This window comes from Heliconius melpomene, chromosome 14 (assembly GCF_056956725.1).
Source record: "Heliconius melpomene rosina isolate 202511_hmr_F chromosome 14, ASM5695672v1, whole genome shotgun sequence".
In the NCBI taxonomy this organism is placed as follows: domain Eukaryota; kingdom Metazoa; phylum Arthropoda; class Insecta; order Lepidoptera; family Nymphalidae; genus Heliconius; species Heliconius melpomene.
In genome coordinates this window covers 9,028,728-9,042,009 of record NC_140402.1, presented here as the reverse complement: position 1 = coordinate 9,042,009, position 13,282 = coordinate 9,028,728, and the positions used below count along the sequence as shown (strand labels likewise).

General features: G+C 34.5%; 1 protein-coding gene and 1 long non-coding RNA gene across 2 annotated transcripts; one reads left to right on the top strand and one right to left on the bottom strand.

Annotated features, from left to right (window-relative positions):
• Positions 1–3,982, bottom strand: LOC146532314 (nose resistant to fluoxetine protein 6-like). Its single transcript, XM_085197779.1, has 7 exons — positions 3,918–3,982; positions 2,732–2,920; positions 2,215–2,394; positions 1,512–1,656; positions 668–854; positions 432–574; positions 1–9 (listed from the first exon to the last, which is right to left on the bottom strand). The coding sequence occupies exons 1-7, from the start codon at positions 3,980–3,982 to the stop codon at positions 1–3; spliced, it is 918 nt and encodes a 305-aa protein (XP_085053905.1).
• A 6,698-nt stretch (positions 3,983–10,680) lies between these two features.
• LOC146532313 (uncharacterized) lies at positions 10,681–11,927 on the top strand. The gene is made up of 2 exons (XR_014878747.1): positions 10,681–10,917; positions 11,064–11,927. It is a non-coding gene; the product is annotated as an uncharacterized LOC146532313 (long non-coding RNA).
• The last annotated feature ends 1,355 nt before the right edge of the window (positions 11,928–13,282 follow it).

Below are 13,282 nucleotides of genomic sequence, written 5' to 3'. Positions count from 1 at the left end.
CTATGTTTTCTATGGGAAAAGATTTTTGTTAATATTTAGATTCAAGCACCTAGTAGGACAGAGAGAACAAAAATCGAGACAGAATCCAACTCAGAACTCTTTACAGTCGAATGATTTTATGGTTATACTTTTAAATATGGTAATTCTTTACAAATATGTAAATAGTATAGACAACCATTGTTCAATCAAGTTATTTGCAACTGCCTCTCAATGGCTTCTAAATGGGTTTTATGTTTTTACAGGTTCAACATTTTCCTCGCATACTAAGACAGACAGAGGGAACCTAGTGCTAAGATACTCCGGTTTTTGCCCAATTTTCGAGTCATTGACACCACCATTAGTAAACTCTGTGCTGCCCTTTTTACCGAAACAAAATTTGTAGATTCTCGGACTAATCTATGCAAAATTACTTAACAAAAAATATATATTACCAAATTAAGAAACGAAACAGGTGCCAGACGAGTCCTCGAAGCCATCATAAAATTATAAACGTCAATATTAAGTAAGAACACACCGTACGACAGTTTCGACATTATTTCAAAGCCGCGCCATTCAAGCAACGTTCGGGATAAACCTGAAAGTCAATATTTTTTTTTATATGTATGACTATGCCGTGAGGTAAAAAAATATAAATTTCAATATGATAGTGAATAAAAAAACCAATTACCATTAAACTTCAATATAATCCCCAAAGTCCACACACCCATTATAAGTCCAATCACGACTCTATGTGACGCTGCAAATATTAAAGAAACCAAAGAGGCTGTTGTGTTAGAGTCTTCAAACCAAAGTGCCAACGTTTGGAAAACACCGAGCAGTAATACAATGTTGAGCCAGCAGAGAATATTGCCGAGCTGGAAGAACCAAATATAGAAATGAAGCATACTCGTAAATAAAGAAAATCATTATATTATTGGGACCAATCGTGGCGCAGGGGAGCAGCGTGTGAGTGTAAGCGCGACAGGTTGTGGATTAGGAACCTAGTGTTAAGACCCTCCATTCCCCATATTCCGCCGAATTCTGGAGGCGTTGCGTGTTGAGTGGCCGAACTCAAAGCTGCGTTCCGCTTAGACTTAAAGCCAAAGATTCACAGATAGGAACGCAAGCTATAGGGCTATCGATTTGATAAGCATGGGTAGTAAAATTTATGGGAGAAAAATGGAGGCCTGGATCTGGAAGAGGGTATATGGATTAGATCTTTTCCCTCTGCATGATCACAGAAAAATTCTTAGCGGTTCAGCAAAAAGTTTTCTGTGCTTTTCGCAATACAGGTTATTAAGTACAGATTAGGTTAGTTTATTATGTTATAATACTATAAATTATGTTTTCTTATGAAAACCCCACCTACCCTGCACTTAATTACCTGTATTGCGGTAGTTAATACGTAAGTATCCAAATATAATATTCACATAAAGTTTCACATACATAATACTCGCACTTATAGGACAGGTATACAAGCTTAAAGTATTAGCATAATTCAAAATATCTTAAAACACGGGTATTAATAGTACCTTAAAATTACGAAGATCTATTTTCCTCTGTCTCAAGTAGTAGCCAAGGTAAGCGCTACCCATACCGATGATGAAGCACGGCAGGTTGTTTTCTACTAGCACATGATGTTCATGTAAATTCCTATCATTCATAGTACGCAAGGCCCTGTAAAAGATATTTTAATTTAAAAAAAACAGCTTCAAGGCTTTTACCGCATGCATCAGGGCAGATGAAAGGAAAGCGTTAAGACACTTCTCCACTTTCCGTCCGAAATCGAGACATTGCTTATTAAATGTGATGGTTAAGAGTCCCAGCGTGGGTTTGAGGCATCACTCGTTACTCCTCGTTTAGTAAATTAAATATAATACCTACAATATTATGCGACGGTTGTTTTTCAAAATATACATATACTATGTATGTATGAAGAGATAACTTAATTTTCGATTATACAGAGTGTTTTTATCAGCACCACTTTGAATGGGACCACAGTTTTAAATACTTTATAAAAGCCAAAGACAATAAAAAAAACCCAAAAATAAAAAAGTTTTTTTTCAAACAAAATAAATAAAAACAAATTCGTTTCAAAATAAAACGCCATTTGTTAAGGACGATGCACACAGACCTCCCAAAGGGACACTCACGCACCTTCCGAAATCGAGTCGTAGGTATTGGCGGCAAAGTTCAAAGCTTCGACAATATTTCATATTTTTAATTAATACATACTCAGGACTATACACAGCGACTCCCTCTATGTCATGTTGTAAAATGTGATAAATAGGACTCAGAACGCCGATGGCTAGTAACACGAGTAGGGTAGCACATTTAGTCTTCCAGCCTCGGCGACGGATCATGAAGTGGACTATGAGACCGATGATGAATAACTGTATGTCTACTGCAAGGTGCCTGAAAATATAGATAGTAAAGCATAATATCTATTTATTACCTAGGTAGAAATTCGTGGATACAGATACACATATCTCAAAAACTACTAAATCGATTTTGATGAAACTTGAACTGTTTGCTAATTTGAAATATATTATATTTAAAACTAAATTGTTCATCTCAATATAGTTTTTAGTTAATAACTTGAATACGACTCGAACCCCATTGTGTTTAAAATCACAGGCAGCACCAAACACCGGTGGTCTCTTCCGAACCAGTGGTAACTTTATGTTCATTAAATAATTTAAGACTTGCAAAGGTATATTTAACAGAAAACTATTTTGTATTTGAAGCATACCATGTCTGAAGAACGCAAAATTTGTCATCCCGTATAAGATTGTTGAAATAGAAGAAGTGGGCCCAGTAGTAGTCCCTGCACTGCGCGGTGACACCGTTTGTGACGAAGTACTTCCACAGCGGCCCGGACCCGACGTGACGGAGCCAGGTCGCTATAAATGCTATCACAAAAGCCAATGGGGTGGTTAATCTGGAAAATTTAAAATATAATAAATATTTCTTTTTTCAACTAATTTTGTTGAGTGGAAACTGGACGCAGTTCTTTGTCACCAGAGCGATGAAACGAAAATATACTTCTGATATAACATGAAACCCATATCTTTTCCATTTACAGTCAAAAAAGAAAGAAAATATTAAACACTTACTTCCACCATCTGCGAAGAAGTATTAACGGTATATATTTCCAAGACATTTGTTTCTTTTCCGAAGCGATTTGCAAATAGTATATCATAAAGAATCCGCTCATGAAAAAGAACAACTGAACTAAACTCGTGGAACTAAAGATTAATCGAAATTTACTTTCATATGCATGCAAAAGAGAGAAAAAATAAATTATTTTATTCCAGTAGAGTTATTCTTTTGAATTAAAACGCTACTCTATTTCCTTTTATATTTAAAAAAAATTGTGTCTTATGATTTTTCGACATAACAGTACATTTTAAATCATACCTTTTCAAAGTTATGAGGATCGCTAACAAATCCAGTTAAGGTAAATATTGAGTGACCAAACACTACTAGAATATGGCCTATTGTCCTGAAACATATAGAGTATAAAAATATTGAGCTCTCAGAACTGGTTGTTTCTTCAATTCTTCGACCACATAAAGATGTTGGTAGTTACATAACATGACTACTATTAATGGAGCTTTGTGAAGTTAGAATCGAACCCAAAACCATCCTAGTGTAGAGCCGACCAAATGCTGAATAATTTTTTTTCAGCTTCACGCTATATTTCACATGTTATATTGTAGGCAAAGGAAGCAGAGTATCTTAATATTACGCGGAAAGTGTCCGCCGAATTCTGGAGGCATTGTGTGTTGAGTGGCGTAACTCAACGCCACGCTTTGCCTCCACACCAGAGGTCAGAAATAAAAATAGTAATTATTTCAGTTACGCAAGTGGAAATCGAACCCACAACCTGTCGCGTTTACAGTCACACGCTTGTGCCTCGAGTCAATCGAACTTACCTAACTCCATAGAGCCCTTTCAATTCAAGAAGTCTTTCATCGACATCCAGCTCACGACTCAACATCTCAGTGTTGCGGAACACAGAAAAACACAGTAGCACATTATTTTTATTATTTTCCGAAAATGCATCATCACATGTATAAAAATATTATGTGTTGTAATAATTAATATTTATAGCATAATATTTTTAAATATATTTAATAATAAGATAACATAAATTTTAATTTTAATTTATGTTATCTTATTTAATGTTTATAAAATTGCGTGTATAAACTTAATTTTAGTCTTAAGTTTAGTAGTTAAGTTTAGTTAATAAAAATATTGTAATTATCATATTGTATTTTCATTTACTTTTGTACATACAAATGAATTGTGTTTTTCTTTTGTTTTTTTTTTCATTCGGTTCCCACAGCACTTTACCTTCGAGAATTCTACCAAATTCTAAAAACATAGAGTGTTGCAGAGAGAAAGTCACGTTTTCTTCATCACCAGAGCGAAAAAATAAAAATATTAAATATTTCATTCCCCTGAGTGGGAATGGAATATACGACTATAGCGTTTACAGTAGCAGCCCCTATATTTTCTTTCATTCTACAAAATGTCTAGATAATACCGAGATTTTATACTTAATTATCATGAAGGCTAAAACTACGTGTAATATATAAAATGATTTACTATCTGAATATTTAGTTGATAGTTTTACATAAAAATTTAAATAATGTTTATTACCAATTATGCATTTACCGCATTTACGGAATCGAAAGAATAATCTAGAGTTTCATAGTACAGATTTTTTGTCCGTCTGTTCGTCTGTTTTTCTTTTTAATAGAATCGTAAAAAAATTCAGTACTATTATATTCATGACTCGAAAAACCACTCTATTTAAAATCTTTGCTACTTTTAATAACTATTTTTTTAGGTAAGTGCAAAACAGGACGAGAAACCAGGAAACCAAGAAAATTTTATGTTAAGATACTCCGTTCCCCACTTTCCGCCGAAAAAAATATTAACTTAAATAAATATCTCATTTCCTCGAGTTTTTTGGGATCGATCCTACAACCAGTCGTGTTTACAATCACTCACTTGCATTTGCACTTGGCGCAGAGCAACGACTGGCCTCTAGTATCTAATTTTATCGACTTATATATAAGTTTTGATAACTCTCACCTGCACTATTGGTTACAATATTGATTTCACGGTTATATCGTAAGTCATAGTAACTACCACATACAATAAAAACAAGTAAAATAGCAAATAATATTGCCACTGTATAATCCAAAAGATCGATATCCAGTTGTTCTTCTCCCGCTTCGTCACAGTTCAGCCTGTATATGCGTGTACTCCAGCCATATTTAGTATTCATCATTTCGTTAAGGCATCCATCAAGGATGTGTTCTAGGTCTTCTTTTATATCTAAGTTAGACTTATGGATGTATTTCTCGCAGGTTTTTGTAACACATATCCCTCGTTCGATAGTAGAATAATTGAAATGCTTGAATCCGTGCTCGGAATACCCCTGCAATAAATAAAATATGATAAAGCTTTTTTTTGCTTCACGCTATATCTCACACGTAGCATACTTTGCTACGGCAGAGGGCAGAGGGAAACCTGCGAACCTAGTGCTAAAAAACTCCGTTCCCATTAAGAATTCTGAAGATATTGCATGTTGAGTGGCGTTACCAAAGCGAGGAAATATAAAGAAATAAATAATTCCATTTCCTTCGGTGGGAATCGAACCTACAACCTGTGGCGTTTACAGTCGCATGCTTGTGTCCCTGCGTCACGAGTGGCTTCCATACTGTTTAATGGAAAAATATAGATTTTTGTAAGCAAACAAATATCATCAATATTTTGTATTGAAAATACTTTTGCTTGTTACTTTTAATTTAAGAGCCACATTGTTATTTGTAATTAATTTATAGAGTTTAAGTAAAAAAAATATTTCAAATTAATTTATCAATAAAATAGTAATTTCTTTATATTATCGATGTTTTCTTATAACGTTATCACTAAAATTCGGACGATCTGACCGACCTTACAAACAATTCGTTATTTTTAACTCCACCTTTTATTTTGCATTTAATAGGGTTGACAGAAGAAATTTACTCTATTACCCAACATCCTCCTAATTTTCGAGACACTACGTGTGTAGTGGCGGAATATAACCCTCATCTGTCGATTGGAAATCGAACCCACAACCGTCGCGTATATTACGACTGTGTATAAATACTTAGTATCATGGTATTGTAAATTTTATTACTAGAATTTCCATATAGCTCCATACTGGCCACACAATATACGGCTTCCGGATGTTCAAGACATAATTCATAGTTTTCCAATTCGAATAGAGTCGGCAGTTTTTCATATTCAATTTCTGTTAAAATCAATGATATTAAACCTATACATTAATACGGCGAAGTAAAAACTTTTAATCCTTGTTAGGGTTTCCTTACCTTGAAAAAAAATTGAACCATTATAGGATCACTTTGCTATTCGTCCGTCTGTCAAGACCCTTTTTCTCAAAAACGCGTAGAATACTCAAGTCTACTCTCCCTTAGATCTTTTAAAAAATCTTGAAAATAAATCTTCTGAGCCAATGCAATCAAAAGCTGTTTGGCATAAACGGCAAATTTCCGCAAAATTTCGAAACTCGCGAGGGAATCAAATCCTACAGGGTACTTCCCGTAGACCTATCAGTTACAAAATTTAACAAGAAGTGAGAACTTGCAGTATAAATATTTGAAAAAATACGGGAAGTGTAAATTTATGGATACTTAAAAAAAAAAATCAGCTTTACGCTGTATCCCGCACGCAGCAGAGTAGGCAGAGGGAACCTAGTAATTTTGGAGGCTTTACGTGTTGAGTGGCAGAACTCAACACCGCGCGTTGCCTCGACACCAGAGCGAATAAATGGAAATATTAACTTAAATAAATATTTCACTTCCTCGAGTGGGGATCGAACCCACAAACGTCGCGTTACAGTCACACCCCTGTACCGCTGCGCAAACTTATAATTTTAGTTCATTTTATACAAAACTAGCGACCCCCTTGCGGCTTCGCCCGCTTTTACTACTGGATTATTCATATAATGTATGTTTGCAAAGCACCTAAGATAATGTGAAAATTAATTAAACTCTGATGCAATCCGCATTTTCGTAGTTTCAATAAGGATTTTCCAATTGTTTTACTCGGCAAGGATTTTTTAGTAGGTACCGTAATTTTAAATCTGTGCTACTAATCTTTTCAAGTACTTACTACAATAGAATCTGAGTAGAATAGAATTTGAATACATTCATTTATATCGATGTAAATTCATTTGAAAACTAGCCAAGTCAGATATTACACATAGATAAAGTCTCCAAGTTGTAAGAAGAATGGGCATTTTCAGTTGTTATAAAATATTTTATATTGTTAAAAATAAATTTCAGGACTGACCATTGAACTTGGCATACATTTACATCTCACTTCTTTTATCGCTGAAAGCATACGTTTTATTACAAAACTTGGCTTTCATTTTACATTTATGTTTTTGATGGGATATCATTACTTTTTGTTCAGAAATTATAAGTAGGAAGATTCATAATGTAATCAAAATCAAAATATTCTTTATTCAATTTGCCCATTACAAGTATTTTTCCTATAGGAAGCTACTACGGCAAGAAACTCAAGAGTTGCTCTTTTTAAAAGATAGTTTAGAGTAAGCGCTTCATAGGACATTTCTCTTTGCCCAATAAACCAAGTAGGACACCATTGTGATAATACACTTCTATCTTAATATTGTACAAATCTACTGCAGCCTTTATTTCGGAAATAGCTCCGTACGTAGTTAAGCAAAGCATGTCTTCTTTAGAAGAGTAAGGATTCCCGTTTCGAGCGCTAGTGTAGATACTTAAATCATTCCAGTTACGACATACGTACTCTACTATAGTCTCGCGCAATTTATTAGTTTGTTGTATATCAATACGCTCAAACAAAGAATAGAATAGAATATACTTTATTGCACACATAAAAGAAATATATAGAAAGAACAACACAAATAAAATTTAAAGAAAAACACGTATGCATAGGCGGTCTTATTGCTTTCAGCAATCTCCACCAGACAACCTTTGAAACATTACGGAAAAATTGTAATGAGGAGAAAGGGGACAACGTCTCAGTGCAAATCTTATGAAATATAATTAATTATTATATAATATATAATAAACTAAGTCAATAATATAAAATAAACTTACATAAAATGTGTTTAATGTTTATATACTTTACACATACATACATACAAATATTGAAAAATAATATATACTTACACATATATACATACATACATAAAACGTGTTCAAAAATATATACATAATATTAAAAAAAATAAATAAAGATAAACTATTATACTAAATTAAATAAGTACTTTTTTAGACGATTTTTAAAACTGTATAGAGATTTGGAATGTCGAACTTCTGTAGGAAGTTCATTCCAAAGAATTGCAGATTTCATAGTAAAAGACTTGGAATAAAATAGGGTATGGGAAGTTGGTAATTTAAGGAGATTATCACAACGGGATCTAAGGTGGAGGTGAAGAAGTGAATCGGCACCTAGGAAACAAAATCGATCTTTTAAGTAGGAGGCAGAGAGAGAGTTGTACAGGATAGAATAGAGGAGAGTCAGCATGCGGAAATTTCGGCGATGTCGGATAGAAAGCCATCCAAGCTGACGACGATGATCAGAAACATGATCAAATTTACGTAAACCGAAGATAAATCGAATACATAGATTTTGTAACCGCTAGTTTATTTAGTTGTTCCTCAGATAAGTCTGGGTAACACGAATCAGCATAGTCTAAAATCGGTAACAGTAGTGAATGAGCTAGAGCAGTTTTGGTCTTTATAGGTAGGAAATATTTCCATCGTTTGAGCGATCCGATAGTGGCAAATAATTTACGGCTAACCTCAGCTATCTGTACTGACCAAGATAGGGAATTGTCTATAATAATACCAAGGTTCTTAATAGATGGACTCAGGCTCAAATCGACGCCGCCAAACTGTATAGCAGGGAGGCTATTCTGGTCAAGTTTTTTTAGTTGCTTAGGGCCACCAATAATACTGACCTGCGACTTGGCAGGATTGACAGTTAAGCCAAAAGATTTGCTCCACCTACTAACATTCCGCAAATCTTCGTTAAGCTTATGAATAGCCTCACTAACATCATCAAACGGGGCGGCTAAGTAAATTTGAAGGTCGTCAGCATATAGATGAAAGGAAGAGTATAGATTTTGGGAAACTGAATTAATAAAAATGGAGAAAAGGAGAGGAGAGAGGACACCACCTTGGGGAACACCGGCAGAAAGAGAGCAAAGGGAAGATGACTTGTCATTGGCTTGAACGTACTGTTGCCGATCACATAAATAGCTTCTGAACCACTCAGTGGCTTCAGGAGAGATATTTATTGAACGCAGAACAGCAACCAAGAGATCAGTATCAACAGAATTAAAGGCGTTGCTAAAGTCCAGCAAAGCAATGACTGTAAGATTTTGTTTGTCCATGCTAAGTCTGATATCGTCACAAATTTTAATCAAAGTAGTGACTGTGCTATGCCCGTGACGGAATCCAGACTGGAACTCGGATAATATATGGTTGTCAAATAGATATTGATTTAGTTGCTGAAAAACAATACGTTCCAAGACCTTTGACAAGAAAGGAAGGATGGAGATAGGACGGTAGTGAGAGAAGGATTTTGGATCTTTGGTTTTGGGTATGGGGATAACGCGGGCAATGCGCCACAAACTGGGAAAAGTGTTATGGGAAATAGAAAAATTTAGAATATGGGTAATGACTGGAGCTAAGACTTCCAAGGGCAAAATAATCATTTTGCGGTTGATGCCATCATAAAAAGAAGCATCAGATTTGATGGCTAGGATACTGTTTCTTACCTGGGATGGGGTTATAGGAGCAAAGTTAAAAGGAACGATTGTGGGAGACGGCAAGGAGTTGATATAATTCAATGTATTTGCCTTAATTGTGTTGTCCATAGGTGTTATTGAGGCAAAGTGTTTATTCAAGGCATCAACGTCTAGATTGCAATTCAAATCCTTACGTTGCCGGCCAATGCCTAGCGATTCCAGAAATTTCCACAACTTACGTGGGCTTAAGTTTTGTAAGCTCAAGTCAATATAGTTACGTTGCGCGTCCCTGCAAACTCTGGTACATCGGTTACGCAAGCTCTTATACCTTAAAAGATTCTGATCGGTGGGATTATGTTTATATTTGGATTTCGCCACATTTCTTTTAGTCATCAGTGACTTAATATCTGGCGTAAGCCATGGAGCGGGTAAGTGTTTTAATTTAATTGGCCGAAAAGGAGCGTGCTTGTCATAGAGCTCAGTTAAAATAGAATTAAATATCTCCAACTTGTCATCGATAGTTGTTGTGTTAAAAATGACGTTCCAGTCGATGTCATTGAGATCAACCAAGAACTCGTCATTATTAATTTTTTTAAAACTGCGTCGCATGACGACAGATGGCTTGGGCTTAGGGGGACGAACATTATAAGACAAATACATTAAATCATGGTAGGAAAAGGCGTCAGCAGGAAGTTGACCATGGATCATAACATGGTCAACGGAGGAAACAATCATAAGATCGAGTTGGGATGGGGCACAGTTCGGAAAAAAATGTGTAGGATTCGAAGGAAGTAATTTTAAATTTGAGCTATTAATGATGTTAAGGAGGAGCATGGAAGAGACAGCTCCCATCGGGAGGCATTTTAACAATTCGGTGTAAGTTCTTGTTTCAACCACAAGCAATTCTATTGAACGACTCATTGTTCAACATGTCTTGGAAAAAATATAAACAATAAGTTTATTAACCCTAGATAGATAACCTACGTCGAATCGACGTAATCGATTTTGAAAAATTGATATAACTCGTTTGTTTTTCGCGTCACTAAACTGGCCGTTCCTGTCAACTCATTTGGCCATCGGAGCTTGCAGGACACACCCGTATCCCTCCGGTAAGTGCAATACTTTCGTCAATATTTACCTACCTTACGTCGAAATGACGTATGGTTATCTTTAGTGTTAGTTTTTAGATTTTTAGGAAAATGTGTTATTAAGACTTTTTTCAGAATAAATGTACTTATTTTTTTACTTGCTACAGCTCACGACTAAAAAAAACATCATGTAGTCATATAATCGTATAAACGATGCAAAAATCAGTCGGTTGTTGCATGAAACGAACGATGCAGAGATTCAGGGGTCGGACAGTGAAACTGAAGACAATTTATTAAAATATGAAGTACAGAGTGATGCTGTAGACTATGAGGTGAGTGGTCCACCAGTAGTAAACACATTGCATACTGAAGATGTGTCTGAAAATAACCCTGAAACTCCTGAAAGTGCTTCGGCAAGTATGCCGATTGTCATGCCACAGCGTCAAACTCTTCGAGGCAAAACGATCATCGTTGGACAGCCACTAAAGGCAGAACAAGTGGAAGAATATCATCTGCTAATATTATACGGACGTCAAAGGGTCCCACTCGGACGAATAAATGCCCTTATGAGTCTTTAGAATGTTTCAGTACATTTATTATTGATGACATTGTGGAGGAGATAAAAAAATGGACCAACGCAGAAATCCAACTGAAGATTGAAAACCCTGATGTAAAAGCCACCTCCCACAGAACTCGAAGGTGTAACTGAGCTAAAGATAAGAAAATATTGTGCCTTTTGTCCATCAAACATTAGAAGGATGACAAAGACTATGTGCGGCAACTGTAAAAATCCCATTTGTGGAGAGCACAAGTCCAGCGCCTGTCCTAAGTGCCTTTGAGACGAAGATTAATAAAAAAATATATTTATTTAGGTTTTTAATATTATATAGTTTATAAAAAAAAATATTTTAAAAAGTTTATATCTCAAATTATAAAACTGACGGAGAGATTCCTAAATGTTTAAGTTTTATAAAGTAAAAAGTACCTCCTTTTGTTCTTTTTTTATTTTTTCTAATAAAAATATAAATAAACTCCAATGTTTTTTATTTATACACAACAAAATTACATACATTAAGATATAATATCATATTCATAAACCTAGGATATACATAATCCAAAATATGCTCACTTAAACATTCGCACGTTCAATCGACGTATGGTTATCTTTAGTGTAAAGTGCAATATAGTTATCTATCTAGGATTAAGTGCTGACGGTACCAATCTGAATTGATATGATCCCAAGGTCGACTTCGTTCTCTGCCGTTTTCACAAGTGTTCCTAAAACCAGTAAAATCATGAAACCCAGGCCAAAAAATCCATTAAAATATGAGCGCCTTCGTACAATAAAATATATCTAATATAATTAGATATTTACTTTTTTATTATGATCAATAATATTATGTTTTATTACTCTTAAGACGATATTTAATTATATATGAAAATAGATTATATTTATCTATGAATCTCGACTATAGTTTTTATTTTGTTGATTAAATGACAGTTGTCAGATTAGAAAGTAATTAATGTATGCTGCGTTTAGAAATCTGATATAATAATAATTATTTTTTTCTAATTTTATTATTTTGTTGGAATAACTCAACACGCAATGCCTCCAGAGTTCGAAGGAAAGAGGGGAACTGAGTGTCTTAACACTAGGTTCCCTCTGTCTACCCCGCTATGTGTGGGATACATCGTAAAGCAGATTTATTTATTTTTTATTATTTTGTTTAAGTAATTTTTAATTTTCTTTTTTTTTCTCTTATTTTTTTTATTAACGATTACTTAAATTTTTACTGTTAATAATTACTTTATAATTACTTCTGTTAAGATAGCTGGTAGGCTGCATATATCAAATTAAAAATAAAACCAGCTTCACGCTGTATCCCACACACAGCAGAGTAGACAGAGAGAATCTAGTGTTAAGACACTCAGTAACTCCACTTTCCATCGAATTCTGGAGGCATTGCGTGTTGAGTGGCGGAACTCTACGCCGCGCTTTGCCTTGGTGGAAATATAATTTTAAATAAATATTTCAATTCCTCGACTGGGAATCGAACTCACAACCAGTCTGTTTTACAGACACACTTTGTGCCCCGGTGCCACGACTGACCTTACAGATAGTATATTATTATTAAATTTTATATATATTTCTATCAATATAATTATTTTTTTTATATTTATATTTTAGTGTATTTTTTTCTGTTTTAGGGTTCTGTACCTCGAAAGCAATAAAACAGAACCCTTATAGGATCTTATATAGGACTTAGTACTTAAATATTGTAATAATAATTTAATATCAAATACGTTAATCGACTATGCAAATACTCTTAGTATAATAAGTACTAAAACATATGTTTAAATTATAATAAATAATAATTAAGGATGT

Coding starts and splice junctions, on each gene's coding strand:
- LOC146532314 (XM_085197779.1), bottom strand. CDS start 3,982: ATGTTGAGTCGTGAGCTGGATGTCGATGAAAGACTTCTTGAATTGAAA. Junction 2,395..2,731: donor TTTTGCGTTCTTCAGACATG/GTATGCTTCAAA, acceptor CTATATTTTCAG/GCACCTTGCAGTAGACATAC. Junction 575..667: donor GATTATATTGAAGTTTAATG/GTAATTGGTTTT, acceptor ATTGACTTTCAG/GTTTATCCCGAACGTTGCTT.